Source organism: Ictidomys tridecemlineatus, chromosome 7, assembly GCF_052094955.1.
Source record: "Ictidomys tridecemlineatus isolate mIctTri1 chromosome 7, mIctTri1.hap1, whole genome shotgun sequence".
Lineage (NCBI taxonomy): Eukaryota > Metazoa > Chordata > Mammalia > Rodentia > Sciuridae > Ictidomys > Ictidomys tridecemlineatus.
The window spans coordinates 90,762,012-90,781,436 of record NC_135483.1 but is presented as its reverse complement, the minus strand read 5'-3'; the positions used below and the strand labels follow the sequence as shown (position 1 = coordinate 90,781,436).

The window sequence follows — 19,425 nt, the reverse complement described above, 5'->3', positions numbered from 1 at the left end:
TGGATGCCTTTTGGAATATATTGTCAGAATGGCCATTGGGTGCTTCCTGCCACAGAAGTAGATCTCTTGGTCTTGTGACAGAAGAAAACCAATGTATGTTTAATTCTGAATTCTACTTGTCTACTTGTAAATGAATCCAGATATGCCATGTCCTCTGCCTTAAGTGGTTTCTTTTGGTTCCTATGTATCCTTTGAGAGGAGACATTTCTCTAGGCCTGTTACATAAAGCTTCTTGAATCATCCATGAGTTGAGTAAATAAATACCCTTTAAAAGAAAATAAAATTTCACATTTCATATGAAGAGCTATATCTAGGTCAGAAATGGCCCTGCTGAGCTACAGAAGCTTAAAATGGGGACAAACAAGCTGAGAATATGTTCTTCAAGAAAGGTTGAGCTCTTTAGAGATGAGGAAGGTGACCTCTCTGTTCTTGTGGAAGAGTGTCCATGATCTTACAGAGGCTCAGCCTCTCCTAACTATCCAGACAGATGTGGACAGGTATGGCTGAGATCCAACCTGTGTGATGAAACTGGCATCCAGTTGTCTATAAACACACTACTTGCATTTAATTGTGTATAAATAAAGATATGTTATCAATTTTTATAAATCATGGCTTAAGATTTTAAATATAACATAAACTTAAGAGAAAAGGGGAGAGGATGTCCTGAGACCAACTACGTGGCTGCCCACTAAGGAATGTCCTCTGTCCATTGTCTCACGTTTAGCAGGCCTCAGATCTTAGATACTTTGTCCTGTTCTCTACCCCAGAGATCTGAGGTAGGTAAGTGTAGACTCAAGAGGAAGAGGTGAAGGTGCTCCTTCCCACTCAGACACCCCCAGGGGCTATAGGGCTCTGTGAAGCTGGTGATTTTCTCCGAAGTGAATTTCCCATCTCAGATTGGTGTGCTGCTGAAGATGCAGACCTCAGCGTCCTAGCAAACATTGTGCAGTGGAGATCCTATCTTCCCCTTCTCTCCATGCTCAGTGTAGATTGGAATGCCTCCCCCACAATAGTGAGCACCTCCCAGGGTTTTCTGCCCCCCTGAAAGTTCAAGCAACTCAGTTTAGAAATCTCAAGGCTTTAGGTGACATCAGTGAGTCTTTCCTGTGTCCTCTCACCAACATCCACAGTCCTGAGCTGCAGCTTCCTCTGCTACTCCACCTGGAACAGCTGCCATCTCTCCTCACTCCCCAGCCTTGGCTCTCTGGACTCATAAACATAGTCTGCTTTGCCCTCTGACCTCCCAGAGTCCTCTAGCTGGGCTCTTCAGGGCCTTATATCACTTAGTTTTGTACCATGAGTTCCTTCCATATGTGCTGAACTCACCTAAGAGTGTAACCGAGTTTTCCGGTCACTGTTGTGGGTCCATAAATAGCTCATTGTGTGGTTTCCTCAAAGCAGTGTAACCTTGTCTTCATTTAACAGATTCATGCTAAGAGCCTACCTGTCCCACACTGTGTGCACACAGGGATGCAGATGACACAGCCATAACTTTACCCCAGGGGGCTTACCTGCTAGCAAGTGGTAAATCTCCACCTTCTGTCGAGTGTCGCATGCCTACTGTGTGCTAAACACTAACCTTAGTGCCTTTCCCCTTTTATAGTCTTCACTGTAGCTTAAAAAAAAATGGTGGCTTTTCTTGCCACTGCTTCATTCATGTGTTATCTATCAAAGACTTGTGGATGGTAGACAGTCTGCTCAGGGACTGCACCTAGGGAAGACAGGGTAAGTTGGGAAACTGGTGACTTCCAGTCTCTCCCAAGGCTGCCTGCAGGCATTGACACTCATGCATTGGGCGGGTTCTAGGAGAGCTAGTAAGTGGTGCGTGTGGTATATTCTCCTCATTCATGGAGCCTTGTTCTGTTTCCGCAGATTGAGCCATACATGCCCTACGAATTCACATGTGAGGGGATGTTGCAGCGAATCAATGCATTCATCGAAAAACAAGTAAGTCTTGTCAAAGAGTCCATCTTTCCTTGCTTCCCATTCCCTCATCAGGTTCTCATCAACAGTTGTGAGCTCACAATATTTCTGTGGTTATTTGCCTGCTTTGGAAGTCTCCAGAATCTGGATAATGCCTTGTTGGAATTCTTAATGCAGCACCATCATGGTCACCCAAGGGAGCAGTCTTTCATTGGGGGATGTTCTTGGTGACAGTGGAAGGTCACATGGACACTGAAAGCAGGGGAGACGGGATGATCAGGTCAGAGTTTTCCCTGACCGGCAGGGCTTGTGCAGTAAGTGGGCTCTGGGGGCATCACAAGGACTTAGGAGGGGTAGACAGACAGCTGTCTGTCCTGCCTTCGTTTCCCACCCCCCAAGAAAGGCAAGGACTGAAACTGGTTTCTAAGCTTTCTTTTAATAGTATGTGCTCAATAATTCTAAGCATTTTAGGGCTTTTTAGTGGTTTTTCAAATATCTCTTCACACAAGACCCCTTTCAAACGAATCCTAGGTATATAAAACAGATAAAAGAAGGACTTCAACTCCAAAGCAGGGGAGAGTGCACACAGTTCCACCACCCCCAACAGGGCTTGGAAACTACAGCTTGTGTCCTTAGAAGTGAAGGCCATGAGTGTCACTACCTTCCTTTTATAATGTTTTAATTCCTTGGGCTTCAAAAGCAACCCAGAGCTAGAAATAGACAGACTGGGAACCCCTGTGGGTAGGAGAATCTGAACTCCTTGACCAGATTTCAAATATAAGAGACTCCCTTTAAAGGGCAGGGCAGAGTGGTCTAGGCCGTAAAGGATCTTTACCCAGTGGGGGACCAACAGAGCCAACTGAAAATAGAAACCGTGAGTTGAAAATTTAAGTAGGCAATAGAATGAAGGCCCAGAGGGAGTTTCAAAAGGAAGAGTTGGTGGTTTGAGGAAAGTAAGGTGGTGGATGGTGGACAGCGAGCACCGTGGCACATGGGCTTCAGGATGGCCTGTCTGATCATCTCAGGTTGTGAGAGCTGCAAAAGGATGTGCGCCCCAGTCCAGCCGCTAGGTTCAGCTCTTAGCACCATGAGTCTGTGGTTTTATGAGCTGGACAGACATTACTCAGCTTCTCTGTGCCTTCTTCCCTCAGTAACATAAGAATAATAAGAGGACCTTACTGAGCTAATGGGAAGATCACATAAGCTAATACACAGAAAGTGTTTGGAACAGGGCCTTGCACATAGTGCTCAATAAATGTAACCTAGTATTGTTATTGAACATGTTATGCTATATTATATTAAATTATGTGATAACCCATTAATAATGATATATCTCATACATTACTTCTCAAGCTTTTCCAGGAGAGCGTAACATTGGACTCATCATCTCATTCGGTCAGTACATGACTACAGAATGGTGGCATTATCATAACTAACTGCCATGTATACACAGATGCTATGCCAACACTTGAAACATGTCACAGTACCCTCCCCCTCCCCCCCCAATCTGCGGTTTCACTTTCCAAGGTTTTGATTACCCACAGTCAACCACAACCCAAAAATACCAAATGGAAAATACCAGTACAGTGAGATATTTTGAGAGACAGAAATAAGAACATATTCACATAACTTCTTTTACAGTGCATCGTTATTATTGTTTTAATTTTAGTTAATCTCTTGCCACGCCTAATTTATAAATTGAACTTTATCATAGGAGAAAAGATATATAGGATTTGGTACTATCTACAAAAGTTTCAGACATCCAGTTGGTGTTCAGAACGTGTCCGTGAGGACAAGGGAGAACTACTTACTGGGTAACATCTCATTTAATCTTCACAGTAGTCCCAGGAGGTGGCAATAATAACTCCATTCTCTGCATAATGGGAACCGGGACTCTCAGGCATGAGGCTCACAGGTGGAGCAGTCAAGATTCAATACAGTGTAGTGTCTGCACTGGAAGCATCTGCTAGAGACTCAGGAGGTGGCAGGTGACCCTAAGATCAGCTTCTCACATTCTCCCTGGTGGACCTCCCTGAAGGTTTGGAGAGGAGCCACTGACCACCTTTGGCACAGGGTTTTGATACCTCACAGCTGTGCCTACCATACCCTCCCTCTCAGAGGCTCTCTTGAGCTCTTACTCCATTTCTGTGGCTGCTTCTGAAACTCTCTTCCTTTTTTCCTGGTCCTGCCTCCTCTTAGGAGAAAGTCACCAGCAGACATAAATGTCTCTTGGCCAGGTTTATTTGAAGATCTTTACTTCTTTCCTCCCTGAGTCAGCTTATGAATCCAGCCAGTCCTTATGAGGACTCGGCTCCTCCATTGAGTCTAATGCTAGATTTCCTTTTAAGCAGGAAGGTCCCATTTCCCAAACAGACCTTGTTAAGTGCTCCTTAGCACCAGCTCCTCCTGGCTTGTTCACCTCACAGTCCCATGTGCCCAGCACCAGCCTGGTACTAAAATTATAAATATTCTAAAACATACTACTAAAATTCTCTTCTGGAAAACATGCTAATGAAACTGCTCCTTCCCATCATTTCTGGATAGAGACTTTTCTACAGGGATATTCTGGCCACAGAAATCCAGAGATACCTCTTTTTTTACCTGCCTTATTGACTCTCTCATCAACTCTGTGACTACTTGTTAGTATAGCACGCCACGCGCTGTGCAGGCATTCGGGAAGAGAAGTCCGAGGCCTTGGGTGAGTGAGGTTTCATAGAGCCAGTGCACCCCTGCAGGTTAAACTCTGTACAAGTGATGGAACCAGGGTGCTTTGGGATCATTCAACTCAGTCCCCAGGGAGGAGAACAGGAGAGATGGCAAGAGTAATGGAAGGCTGCTTGTAGGAGATAAGTCCTGAAAAAGAGTGGGCAGGGCCCACCATGTCGAGATTCCAGGGCCTAAAAAACAAAAAGGAAATGACGGTGAATTTTAGGATGCATAGGTATGTGTGCTGAAGAGCAGGGTGGCATGGGAGACAAGGCTGGAGGAGGAACCAGTGTGAAAAGACCAAGGCTCATCTGGAGGGTCCAGATTTGATTCTGGGATAAGCTAAAGAAAAGATTTACCACAGGGTGAGCAGCAATGGTGCTACCAGGAGCTCTAGAAAAATCTCTAGGAATCTTGTATTTAGGGAATTTCTTGTAAAACATTATCCCAGTGCTGCTAAAAGGGCAATAGTTTGAGTTTATGCCAGGAATTCTATCAAACCCAGAATATTCCCCCAATGCCAGACCAGACCCCATTGGCCCACAGACTGAGTCTCCAGCCTCTCACTATGAGCTCCAGGTCCCAGTCTTGTACAGCTTGGGGCATTGGTTATTTTTACAGCCAGCAGAGTATCTTCAAAGAGCAGCGAGGATGGAGAGAATGTGCCTCTGGTGTACATGGAAAAGGCTGCAGCCATAAGCAGGAGCTTCCTATGTGTGAACCAGGGGAGCTACAGTGCTTGTTAGGCTGATCTCAGCCTCAGAGTCCTCCCTGTGATCTGAAAGGGGAACACAGGGGCTTTTATCCCAGAACACTTTCAAGGTCGTCCATCATGCTTACCCAAGGTGGCAGGCACCAGAGGAAGTCAATTGACAGCAATCGAGAGCACCCCAGGCTTTAGTGCACAGTTGAACAGCCACTGGCAAGAAACCTTCCTCAGATCCAGCCAGCTTGGTATGCATGCACCCAGAGGGAAAGAAGCCTGGCTCTAGGAGGAGTGCTTGCTCTTCTCCCTCCATGCACCCACCCTAGACTCTTTGCTATACTACAAATGTTGATTGGGTTGCATGCTCTTTGAGATGAGCACTTTAAAAGGCTCTCTCCAGCAAAGGGGTAGTGAGTGCCAAGGGGGAAGTCCCTTGTAATTGAAGATCAAGGGCAATTATTCCCTGAGTGTGTCCAGGCTTGTTAAGGTTTTCCTTGTGCATTTCTTAGGGAAGTTTTGTATTTGCCTCCAGCTAGATAACATAGCAAGGAAAGACAGTGTTCTCATGGGTTTCTGAAAGCCACACATAGACTCTCTTCAACCCTATTTTCCACTCCCCACATAAAAACTGTGAATGTGCAGGATGGTCAGTCACACTCATGGTTTGTAAAGAGCCTTGGAATTCATGTGAAAAGCATGCTGGAGATATGGAGGGATGAAGAGTCAAGTCCAAAAACAGCAGTGGAAACTAATTAAGCTCTCTGGGTCCAGGTGGAACTTACTGGTGTATGTTCTAGGTACAAGGGAAGCCTCTCAGTGAGTCTGGGTAGTCCCAGGGCAAGGAGATGGTGGAGGTGACAGAGGTCCCCGAACAAAAGAGGAAAAGGAATTGGCAGGGGGAGAAGATGGGCACTGGCTTTACTCTTGAAATAGTTGAAGCTACTGTCGATCTGCTCCTGGAGCCTGGAGGGGTGGCAATAGAGTGCTGGACTCTAGAATCTTCATATCTGCTCTACTGCCACTGACTTTAACCTTGGGCAGGTTGTCCACCCTCTTTGTGCTCTTTCCTCTTCTGTGAAAAAGGGATAATGCTTTTGCCTCATGGTGTTGGTGGAGGAATCAATAGATTAATACATGATGAGGCTAAGAACTGTAGCTGGCCCACATGAGCACTCTGAAAGCCTTAGCTGCTTGCTGCTGCAGGAGCCCAGAAACCAGCCAAGGTGTCTTTTTCTAACAGCCTCACTGAGGTGTAATTTACAGACCATAAAAATCACTCCATATAAGGACGCGATCAGTGTTTATTTAGCAAATTGATCAAGATGAACAGTAACTACCTCAGTCTAGTTTAGCAACATTTCTATCACCCCAAAATGATATCTGTCCGCAATCAGTTCTTGTTTCTGCCTCCACCTCAGGAATCACTTATCTGTTCCTTTCTCTGCAGCTTTGCCTTTTCTGGAGATTTCTGGCCTCTCTCACTTAGCATATGTTGTTGGGGCTCCTCTAGGTTGTAGTGTGTATCTGAATTTATTTCCTTTTATTGCTGAATAGTATTTCATAGAGTGGATGTACCACAATGTGTTGTCCATTTGCCAGCTGATGGACCCCCACTCATTTTGACTATGTGATGAGTGCTGCTATAACATCCGCTGTTTGTGTGGATGTGTTTTTTCCTTTCTCCTAAGGAGACTCCCAGTGTTCCAGGAGAATGAAATATGGTAGATTTATGCGTCACTGTTGAGGTCCATTTTTGGCTCAGATGATTGACATGCGTAAGGATGGTCTGTGGACATCAGTCCTTATTGCTCAGCTTCACAGTCACATTCTTGGTTGCCTTTATGAAAACAAATGGACACCTCCTTTGGTGAAGCACCTGGGGACAGTGTTCACTTCCTTTTGAGGGTCATGCAGGCTAAGAATGGTGGGTGCCAACAGGCAACTGAGCTGACTTAACCCAATCAGTCATCAGTATTTATTGAACATTCTGTGCCAGCCCCTGGATTTCACTACTATCATACGGGTAAACAAATGTGTGCTTTGGCCCCCGGGGAAGCTGCATGTGAGCCACATCCCCCTTTCATGGTCTGGAACCTGTCCTATCAACCCCCCTTTTATTCATTTTTATTTTTATTTTTTTGCAAATTCCTGACCTTATTCCCTGTAGCTCCTGCCTTTAGACCTGTACATCTGAACCTGTCTTCTCAGTTCCAGACAATGTGGGTTCCATAGAGATCCATGTACACCTAATGTGTCAGAGCTTTAGTAACTCCATGATTGATCTGGCCAGGACCTGGTGGGTGGAGGGTTTGTGGTGAAGGCTGTACATGCTATAGATGGTATTCTCTGCTGTTCCCGCACCTCTGCTTTGCAGCTAGCAGGTGACCCTCCCCACCTGGCATGGATGGCCCCTCCACCTGGTGCTTCTCCCCTGAGGCAGCCCCACCCTGTCTTCTCTAGCTCTTGGGGTTGGTTTGTGAGTCTCATTTTCTCTGTGTCACCAGTTAGCCTCCATGATAGAGGCAGCACCCATACCTCGCCTCATGGAGCTTGCATTTACCTGTTTTCTCATAGATTTTGTTGGTGAGTAAACCTTTCTCACTGTGGTTTATGCTTACTGCCTGGGAATTTCTGAATAGTCAAGCTCATTTAGTAGAAATTTGGTGACTAGTTGAAATAATTGTTAGAGAGGAATGCAGACGGTGTGTGTTCTAAGTGGGCTTGTTAACCAGATTGGAAATTACTGTGTATGTCTCATTCTGGCTGCATAAATGCCTCATTAGGTTGGAATAGTCTCCTTTTCTATTTCTGCTACTATCAGAGTCCCAGGATGCCAAGACCATTTAGTTCTGTTCAACATCTCTTTGATGAGCATCAATTATATGCAAAACACCTTGTTAGTGGTAAGCCACTAACTCCTATTCAGCCTGTAAAACCCATCCTAGAAAATCCTTATCTTCTAGAAGCCTTCTCTAATTGCTACCACTGTCACTCTTTTGCTCCTCCAGGTGACCTCCTTCTTGGGCATGTGTTTTATTCTGTTCTGTAATTTTTTTAAGTGTCAGCTTCTCTTACTAGCCTGTGCACTGAACCTCTGAGTCCAGAGACTGTGTGTCTTTCGTGTTCCTATTTCTAATACCCAGCATAAGGCTTGAAGGACTATTTGTGAAGTTCTGAATGCATGGTGCTTTTCTGTCTCTTAGCAAATATGTGTTGAATGAACAGATGAGTGAATGTGTGCCTGTAGTGAGGAGATGAGGTGCCTTGGCATTGCCATGTTAGCCTGTGCTGTGGTTGAATGAGACAGAAGACCTCCAGCCTCCTGTGAGTACCCAGTAGGGGTTGCACCTTCAGTGAAGGGAAGCTTCTGGCAGGGACTTCCATTTCTACCTGCGAGCATCTGGGCCCAGAGGTGGCCGTCCTGCATGAATTGTCATATGTTACCCCTCCTGCTTGGCCTCAGCCTCTGGACCAGGGCAGCAGTGGTCTAGAGGCTTCTGGCCCAGTGCTTGTTAACCAGATTGGAAACTGCTGTGTATATCTAGAACACACTCCATCTGCATGCCTCTCTAACAATTATTTCAACTAGTCACCAAATTTCTACTAATTGTGCTTGTCTATTCAGAATGGTCCAGCCTAGAGCATTACCTTGAACATCTCAGGGACCTTCTCCTTAGTCCTCTCACTTCCATTCCACAGGAATTATCTGGGGATGAAGGACAGATGGTACTATCCCAGTTTTATGTGAGAGGACAGGCAGAGAAAGCTTGGGAGACTATATCTATAAAGCCCCCCCGAGGATCTCAGCCCAAGCCCCCAGGTCCCTTATACTTTACTCCTGGTGTACTTTCTGAGAACACCTTCAGGCTTTCCAGATGGTTCCCCAAGCTTTAAGAAGGTCCTGCTGCTAATTTTACTATTCCTGATCTTCTGGGCCTCCTGGGAGGACGCCAGACAGTCTTCCTGGTGAGCAGCAGCAAGGTGCCTGGAGCCCCCGCACTGCTGTGCAGAAGTGAGCTGAGCAGGCCTGTTGCCAGGGACCCAAGAAGGGTGGCTGCTGAGGTTGACAAAGAAGCAGGAAGCCCACGGTGTAGCTTTAAGGCCAACTCCCATTGCCAGACCTCGCAGCCCTGCCCTGACCTGCCCTGGTCTAGACCAGGTACGGGACATCTGTTTATCTGGGGCTGCCTAGTCTGTTTCTCCAATGAGGTGGGCCTGAAAGCCGCACAGGGTGGAGGCAGCTCTTCCCAGGAGGAGCCCAAGGATCGAGACAAGTGTTCATGGAGCATCTGACATTTGCCGCCATTCTCACACCCTGTTAGCATCATTCTAATGGAGGTCAGACCTGCTGTGTAATGTGACACGTGGTAGGGCCTCAAATTTTGTCCATCCAGTCCTTTGCCACATCACCTCCTCTCCAACACAGTGGGATCTGTGTTCTAACTTTAGTTCTGGCCTTGTACAGGCTGAGAATGAATAAGAAAGTTTCTTTAATCTTCCTCCAACTCAAGAGGTACAGAGAAGCTCTCCTCAGCTCTGAGGTGCTCATGAAGAGAGATGTCAGTTTTCTTAGAAGCCATAAAATCCAGGCTCCACTTTAGCCTTCATGGGTTTTTAATCACCCAGCCTAATCCAGGTGTGTTAGTTAGCTTGCTGTTACTATAAAAAATGCCTGCAATAATCAACTTACAAACCGAAAAGTTTTCTGTCCATGATTGATTGGCCCCATTGCTTTGGGCCTATGTCACTACTTCATGCAACATGCACACACACACACACACACACAAAAAAAAAAAAGCCAAGCAAAACCTCTTACCTCATGGTCAGGAAGCAAAGAGAGACAAGATGGGGCCAGATTTTTAATATCACTTTCAGGTCACACTCCCAGTTACCTTAGGACTTCTCACTAGGTCACAGCTCCTACAGGATCCACCCCCTCCCAGTAGTGCTATACCAGAGATCAGGTTTTAACAGATGGGCCTTTGGGCCTATTCAAAAGAAAGTCCCACTTGGCTTCATCTGAGGCAAGTATGGTCTGATGTCAGTTTGCTGGTTGTTTGCCTGTCCTGTAGACTTTGGAGTGTGCTGGATTTCACATCTCTTTATTATTATAGTTAAAAGCTGTGAAGCTATCCATTTGTTCCTAAGAAATTGGAAGCAGAGATGCTTACATTAGCCAGCCAGGCAAACCACATTGGTGGCAGTGAACGGAGTGTCCTGAGACCCACACAGCCCTGGGCACCACTAGGCAGGGAGACCCATCTGACTTCTCATGTTCACAGTGCTTTTAAGTACAGTCTAAGCCCTTGCACAGCCCTTGCTCAGCCGTGGACAGCACAGTAATGTCAGCCTGGACATCTTCCAAATGCCCCTGCAGTTCTCAGTTCTCATAACCAATAACTCCAGGTCATTGTGTGTGTGTGTGTTCGTTCTTCCCGTCTGATGACGGTCATCCTGGTGGAATGCACAGGGTATAAAATGCAAGGCTTCCCCATGCTGTCATATGAAAGAGCAGTGGCCATCAGTGCACAGTGTCCCATTTGGGTCTGTGCAGTCATGCTGTCACTCTTAGTGACAGGGTCCAGGTCCACATTACTGCTGCTGCCCTTGGCTGAGCAAGGGCCTAGACTGTACTCAAAAGCACTGTGAATGCAAGAAGTCAGATGTGTCTCCCTGCCTAGTGATGCCCAGGGCTGTGTAGGTCTCAGGACACCCTGCTTACCTGCCACCGTGCCTCACTTTCAGAAGATTAGGCTGCATCTCAACATTCCTAAATAATCCAGTGTATTTCTCCCTATCTCTGAATTATTAGACCATTCTGGAGTCTTGTGCTTTCTGTTGCTAGGAATCCGGCTCTAGATTTTCTGCCCACTGTTGGGGGAAGCGTTTCTGTTCTTTCACCACAAACTCAGACTACTGAAGTTCCCTCATCAGGGGAGAGTGATGTGGAGACCTGTCTGATGCAGTCCTTTGTAGAGACTGAAAGATAAGGTCCTGCCAGGGGCTTGCCACCTGCAGGCTGCCTTTCTCAGCAGCTTAACCTCCTTTAAGAAGGAGGCAAAGAGAAGCCAGCAGCACAGGGAATCATCACTATCTTTATCTCTGTTTTTCTGAGGAAGAAACTGAGACTCCAAACGTTAAGTATTTTTGCCCAAAGATTCACCTAGCTAGTAAACGGGAGAGGCAGGGTGGACCTCACTGGCTGCTGGCTGCAGAATCGGGGAGGATTCTGTTGTGTCTTGGCTTACTCATTAAAAAGTAATACAGGGACAAGGTTTAAAAAAAATAATAAAAACACTCACACACAAGAAGTGCCAGAGGCCTCTGTTGGATGCAGTTTGTTGGGGAGCCGCACCCTTCTCGTTGCTAGAGGACCTGCTGGGCAGTAGGAGGTCCCTCATGCAACACTCTCTGCAACAAACAAGGGTGGGACAGAACGTTTCCTCTGTGTGCCCCAGTGCCAGGAGCTCTGGGCCCTGAGATGACTAATTTCCTCATCCACACCAAAGTGGGAAAGGAAACCTGAGGAAAAGTACAGTCTTTCAGAAGGACACACATTGCAAAGTGAATCTCCTGAGCCTAGTCCTGCGTTTCCCTTCTCAGCAGCAGCATGACCAGCAGGAGGTGTTCTTGGAATAGCACACACACGTTTCTGTATGTCTGTGCCTCCCCACCCCAGCGCCTGCCACAGATGGAAACACACCGGGAGTCCCCTTTTCCTGATTCCTCTCACTGCTCAGCATGCCTCAGAGATGTTCTTATGTCAGTGCATGGAAACCTCCTCATTTGGTGTATTATTTGTCTTTAAATAGGTGTCTGTGTAAATTCAACCTTTGGATGGTATGGAGCCCTTTGCTTCATCTTCCCAATGCTGCCATGCTGTTGCAGATGGTTTCTTTGCATGTGTCCCCTCTTTCTGTGGGGCATATTGTCAGAAAGCACCCAGGCACCCAGCATTCTAATCATCACTCCTGAGGACTGGCCCTTCCCTGAGGGAGTATCATACACAGGTCCTCTGTGCTCCTGTACAGGTAGCATCTTCAGCAGGTCGAGTCGTCTGGGGACTTGGAGCCATTCTGCCTTGGGTCCATTGAGTATGGGCAAGCAGAGCAGCTCTGGGCACCAGGGTCATCATTGGCGCTTACATAAGGTTGCTTTGGGCACAGCTGACAGGAGGTCCCAGGTCAGAGAGTGGCTGACCCTCCCTTCCCCAGCTTCTCATCATTCATGACGCCCTCACCCCTGCGTCTCCCTCCAGCGTGCTGCTTCCTCACTCTACATCCCAGAGAGACTGGCTTTGCCCCAGATGACCCATATGTTGTTAGGGGCACCGTGTCCTTCACATATGTCTCTACTTGTTGAGTTCCTGTGACATAGTAGTCACTGTTTCCAACCAATAAGCACAGAGTCCCTGGCAAGGATGTTGGACTGTGTCAGGTGATGCTCTGGATGCCTATGGGTCCTTGGTGGCGTCCTCCACCTCACAGCCTCAGCATTTTGTCATTGAGTAAAAACAAGGTCATACTAGATAGCTGCAAAATTTCAGTAAATCCTTACAAAGGCTTGGGACTCAAGGAGGGGTGAACTGGCCAGCTGGTGCAGGTGGGTGAGGCTGTGCCTTCAAGGGCAGATCATGATAGCCCTTGGGGCATTACTGATGTGACGATGGTGACATCGTCACCACATTGTTGCCACCCATTCAATTTAGGACAGACCGATGTTACAGTTCTCATAAACGAATCATATTGCTTCTGAATATTCCTTCACTAACACAGGAGCTTTAAGGGGACACTTCATGGTCAAACCATAGTAGGTGCTATGTGCACTGCAGATGTCACCCCTCACCCCGCAGCCCTGCATGGGAGATGCTGCTGTTGTCCCCCTCTGGGGTTGAGGAATCTGGTAATGAGACAAATCAAGACCTGGCTCGGGGTGTGTACAACTGGCTCCCAACTCTCCTGTTCACTCTTCTTTCACAGCAGGGTGGGTCCCTCTCATCTTCCAGATGGCTTGGCAGAGGTGGAGATGCCCAGTTGCATCCTTGGTCCCTTGGCTGATGGCTGTGTTTTCATTTTTAGGACTTCTGTCACGGGCAGGTGATGTGGCCGCCCCTCAGTGCCCTACAAGTGAAGCTTGCTGAGCCTGGGCAGTCCTGCAAGCAGGTGTGCCAGGAGAACCAGCTCATCTGTGAGCCGTCATTCTTCCAGCACCTCAACAAGGACAAGGACCTACTGAAGTAAGCACCTTGGGATGGGGAGAGAGAACGGAAGGGGGTCAACTTAGCCTCTGTGAGCTTTCTGGGTTAGAGTCAGATTGAGAGGTGCTCATTCTCGGTTTCCAGGCTGTGGGCTTTAGGGGGAAAGATGGGGTGAAGGCAGCAGTTTGCAGCTGGACCCCTACATTTTCAGTGTTCAGTAAGATGAAGTCACCTGGTATACTTGGGATCTGAGTAGGGGCATTGTATTTGCATAAATAATGCCACATCTGGCCTTGGAGATCATGGGAGATGTTGGTTTTGCTAATGCCACACCCATGAACAGGGAGTGGAGGTGGCACAGAATCAGAGCCCTGGGTGGACCCACCCCTGAGACCTCTGACAGCAGCCAGATCCATAGATGGCCCCCGGCAGAGTCTGAGCAGGATAGGAAGGAGGTGGCATCTTCAACTTTGGAGTCGGAAAGGAATGAGAAATGGGGAGGAGCAGCTGGCACAAAACTGCCCACAACAGATTCCAAGTGCCACCTTCCCCTCTTCTGGTCCCCTCCCCTCTCCAACTTTCCTCGGGAACCTTTGGTGCATCATGCATCAGGCCTCTGCAGACCTGACTGCTGGGTCCCTCCCCAGCACACAGGTGCAGGCCTGGGAATGTTGGCCAGGGCTGTATCTGGAGGGGTCTTTATGTTCCTGGAATTTCTTGCCTCATACTTGCAGTTTGTTTAGTGATGCCATTCATTTCCCTTTGCATCAGCATTTGAGTTTGACATCTATAGTTCCAAGATTTCCACATGAGGTTTCTTCTGCCTTCTGCCTCCTGATCCCTCTCAGTACGAATTCTGCTCTCCTAAATTTTATCACTCCCCACCCTCGGTCCACCATCTAGTCTCCCACCTTAATTTCCCTGATAAGGGATTTTCTCCAAAATACATGCCTATAAACAATAAGGACTGCTATCTTAACTGTGAAGATTCAGTCCAATGGTTGTGCTGTCCTAGGTTTGAAGGAGATGTTTCAGGAATAGAGTGGTCTTGGGGATCAGGGCTCAGTTTTCCCCCATTCTGGCTTCATACCCGGCCACTGTGGTTATTGTGCTGGCCTGCTCCCTCCTGTGAGTCTTGTATCCTAAAACATGGCATAAAACTCCCTTTGGAATGCATGGTCTCCAGCATTGCTGGTAGGGATGCTCTCCTGAGCAGGGCTGTGAGGGATGCTGTTTTTTCTTTTTATAGGGGAACCAGGCTTTTTATGGGGTAGGTAACCAGAGGTAACATAAAAGCACAGGCCAGAAGAAGGAGGGGAGGGAGCTTCCTAAGAGGGCTGGCTTTGACACAGAACCCCCAACTCCACAGCAGAGATGTTGAATTCTGGGGCCGGCTTTCCACTGGCTCCGTTTGCAGATATCTCCCAGGGCAAGATGGCCTTTTGAGAACCCTGAGCACTGTATAGGAATTCTGAAATTGCTTGGTACAGATTGGCACTGTACTCCTAGTTCTGCCTGTATGCAGCCTCTTCTGGAAAAGGGAGGACAAGAAGGTGCCTCCTGGGAATGAGACCTGCATGGGACTCCTGAGCAGTGGGTCTTCCCTCCAAGTGTGGAAGGGAGTCACGGCACTTAGTCTCTGTACAGTGACTGAGATCTGGCTCAGAACTAGCCTGGAGCCCACGCAGGTGGCCTGCCTTCAGGATAAGGGTCTGGGTCAGTGGGAACAGAAAGGGCAACCAACTGCTGGGAAAGGGGTCAGTGCCCTCTGTTCCATCAGTTTCTCAGCTGTAGAGTGGGGACATCCTGGGTGACAACAGGATGATAATGGATAGCTCTTGCTGAAGAACAGAATGGCCCCTCCTTCCAGGCAATTCTAGGCGGGAGAGTTCAAAAACCAATTTCCTGGCCAGACTGCCGCCTTTTCCTGTTCCTTCATGCCTCATGCAGATCCACAGAGTAGAGAGGGGCATGGTGTGGGACAGTCCTGCAGTCAGACCCTGTGCCAGGCGATCGCTCTCTCCTCCACCCCTCCCCACAGTGGATATTTGGGTTTTCTTACCAGGAGGCTGGAATGAATGGTAATTTCGTAATAAAGCCGTCTAAAATTAATTCTGTGAACATAAGAGCCCTACTGAATAACTTGTTCATGCATTTGTAAATACAGATAATGTTGTAAAAAACCCCAGCTATCTGGCAGTCTATTGAGTGCCTCCTCAGCGTGGAGGTAATCCTGGCCCATCCATATTCATGGCCAATTAGCAATTAGCAGCTCCACAAGCTAGGGCTGCTTTTGCTTCTCCAACTTGGGACTTGGTTCTAAGCTGAGCTTAAGCTTCTTTTCTGTCTTGGGGTGTCCGCAACCTTTAAGAGCCACCTGTCCTTGCTGTATAGTATGAATTTAACAGATTACATCAATCACGTCCTTTGGAGCATCCATGTGGCCATCTTGAATCAGGGAGGAGCAGGCCAGGGGTCTCTGAAAAAGGGCAAAAAGCCCTTGAAGTGCCAGAGATCATTGCAGCATGGCCCAGTGCGGGGAGGACTCAGCTCCATAAAAAGGAACATGTGTTAGTATGAAGCCCACTTTAAATTTTGGTTACCTCTGTTTTTCTGGGGATTAAACCCAGGGCCTCACACATGCTAAGCAAGTATTCTACTGCTGAGCCACATCCCCAGCCCTTAGCTACCCCTTAAAGGTGTATCTTCCAAAATTTTAAATTGCAGGTGACCCCTAGCATAAGATGGTTCGGCTTACAATTTTTTTGACTATAGGTTGATGTGAGGATATGGATGTTCAGCAGAAACTCTGCTCCAGATTTGAATTCGGATCTTTTTCCAGGCTTTGTGTAGGTAGTTTAATACTGTCTCACGATGTTGGGTCGTGGGGTTAAGCTGAGACTCCAGTCAGCCACACGGTCACCAGAGGGAACCACCTGCTCCACAAGGTGCTGTGTGGCTAAGCTGGTGTGGTCAGTAGGTTGGTATTCAGTGCATGTTTTGATATGTTTTCAGCATAGGATGGATAGATGCAGGCATAACACTGTCTGAAGCAGGTGCATCTGTGTTGGCCCCTCAGGTCTTCTGAGCTGTGAAGTCTAGACTGTGTGTGCCTTGGCACCAAGAAAGGAGATGGCCCTGAATCAGAGTAGTTACCAGGACTTGGAGAGAAGGCAGGCACTCTGGGGCAGGGACCAGTGGGAGGAACAGGAGCAGGAGGTAGGACAGGCTTGTGTCCTGTCCGGGAGGGGCTGGTGCCTTCCATCCTCCACCTAGTGCTGGGGTTCCTAGCCTAATTCCTGTGGTCAGGAGAAGGTGGCAGCCCCATGGGAGGAGAATTTGCTCTCTTATTCTTCTTCAAGAGCCAAAAATTGTGCACTGAGTGCTGAGGGGTCCCAGAAACTCCCAAACTCAACCTGTAAGAAAAGTGTCATGGGCCAGTCCGAGAGTACTGTGGAACTGTGGGAGAGAGGATGGGAGAACACACACATGGTGCTTGGAGTCTCTGAGAAGAAGGGTGTGTGTATCTCAGCAAGATAGATATCACCAAGACAGAGAGGCACATGCAGCCCTGTGTGTACCCTGAAAAGGTCGGGGATCTCTTAGGGACTGAGGACCCCTGGACTAGGGAGGCTGTCTAATCCAGTGAGGCACCTCTCTGGTGACTTTTGCTCACTAGTTACACAAAGATGATGGAGTAGCCTTTTTGCCTGCCCAGGGCTGCAGGACAGGTACCTGCACACCCACAAAAGGGAGGGCCCCCCTGGAGATGCTCAGACCTGGGGTTAGGTGGTGTTCAAGAGGTGGGTAGGGTCATACATACCCCCAACACACATCAGTGAACCTTTGGGGAGCTGCCTGAGGTGTGCCTTCAATGTGGCCCCAGGAAGTGACAGTTGCTAGAGCCCTTGGTGGGAGTCTCTGCTTCTCCCCAGCATGTGTCACCTGCTACAGCCTCAGTTGAGACCCATTCACAGGTGTGCACTCACAAGTACACGCACACAAGCAGGCTGCACAGGCGCCTGGGGACAGGTGACCTGGGAGGGCATGGGAAGGCTTTTCATGGCTCCAGCAATTCGGCCCCCACCACAGGGTCTGAGAGTGGTGGTAGAGATTTCCATACTCCTGGTGAGCCACATTCCAGGCAGCTGGTCTAAATGAGGTCACAGCAGCTACTATAATACACCCACATAAATAAGTAGCATAAACATAAATCTGTATCCCAAAGTCACATTCTACATGTAAGCTTTTTTTTTTTCCCCCAAAGAGAGATACACTTATCTGTTTATTGTAGCACCATTCACGATAGCCAAAATTGGAAGGAATCAACCCAGATGCTCAACAAATGAATGGATAAAGAAAATGTGGCACATAATCACAATGGAACATTACTGAGTCATTAAAAACTGAAATCTTGTCACTTGAAGCAAAATGGATGGAACTGGAAGACATTAAGTGACATAAGTGAGACCTTGAAAGAGAAATATTACATGTTCTTTCTCACCACATGTAAACTTTTCATTCCCAGCTCAACTCCAGATGCCCCTTTCTCTTTGATGGCCAATTTGGTACAAGGACATAGTCTCTGACTCATTTTTCCTTTCAGGAAATCCATGAAACGCTCACTTTAGCCTTCTTCCCAGTTCATCACTATCTCCCAGGTGGCACCAAGGCCAGGGGTGTTAGGGCACTTGAGAAAGTGTAGAACACCCCTGGTGACTGCAGGGACAAGTCAAGAGGGGTGTTGGCCTCCGGAGCAGGCTTCAGAGCTGGGTCCAGTTGGCATGCGTCAGGGAAGCCAGAGCCCCAGAGGGTGCTGGTTCCTGGAGCAGTGGGGCTTCAGCCTTGGCTGAGCAGGAGCCAGGCTGGCAGCCTGGAAGAGTGCCCCAGAAGCCTCAGCAGATGTGCTGGTAATCGCCAGATAAACACTGGCCAAAGGAGGCAGGGCCCAGGCCACTGGTTGGCTGGAGAAAGAAGGAGGGCGGTGCTTTTTTCTGCCACCTGGAAGCCTCCCAGAGGTAGTGGGAAATCTCAAGTTCACTGTTCTAATCTCCCTCCCTCCCAGCAAGAAGTGAGACTTCTGTGAACAAAGCAATGGAAATGGCTGGTGTGTGTAGATTCATGCCATTTGCAAGGGAGGAAAGTGACATAACCCCTCCAGGGCCTGCCAGGGTCACGATGGCAATGGCAGCAATAATAGTAATAGCTAATATTTATCGACCACCACTCAGAACCAGATTCCGCCAAGTGCTCTAGAAATGCCACTCTGATTCCTGCAGTCAAGGACCCTTTATCCCATTTTACGGAAGAAAACACTGAGCCACCCAGAGACTCAATCCTTTGTCCGGAATTGCACAGCTCTTAAGAGACAAAGCCAGGAACTGAAACCCAGGTCTGCCCGGCCCCCTACACCTTGTTTCTGGATCTTGAGTGCAGCACCAGGTCCTAACTGGCTTCCACACAGGGCACCAGACTAAGCCTTGTTGTTCTGGAGAAGCCATGGTGGGGTGAACCAGTGCATCCCAGGTGAGAGGGAAAGCCCTTGGAGATAGGTGGCCAGTACCTTTGTAAACAAAACAACAACCAAAAAAAAAAAAAAAAAAAAAAGCCTAGAGTATCCTTTGCAGCCCCTCAGACAACTCTGCTATGGGGAGAAGATGGCAAAGAGCACAAGCCCCAGGAGCAGGGCCTGGCTCATCCTGAAGCTTTGGCTCCTTCTGTAGCCTGGATTACGATCTGCTATATTGAAGGGTCATGTGACACTCCAAGATTCTGGCAGGAAGTCCCTGGGAGAGCACCCAATTGCTCACCAGTGGAAACTAAGGCCATATCATGGGAATCTTTTTAAACATTTAATCAAAAAAATACTTTAAAAACCCAGCACTTAGCCCCA

At 47.9% G+C, this 19,425-nt stretch overlaps 1 protein-coding gene across 7 annotated transcripts in view; it reads left to right on the top strand.

Moving 5' to 3' along the window:
• The window catches only part of Mgat5 (alpha-1,6-mannosylglycoprotein 6-beta-N-acetylglucosaminyltransferase), a 328,673-nt gene that overhangs the window by 302,554 nt on the left and 6,694 nt on the right, over nt 1-19,425 (top strand). For all 7 annotated transcript variants that reach the window (XM_005315937.5, XM_078017215.1, XM_078017214.1 and 4 more), the window contains 2 exons: nt 1,873-1,947; nt 13,414-13,571. In XM_005315937.5, the coding sequence (XP_005315994.1) occupies nt 1,873-1,947; nt 13,414-13,571 (233 nt within the window). The remainder of the gene's footprint in view (nt 1-1,872; nt 1,948-13,413; nt 13,572-19,425) is intronic.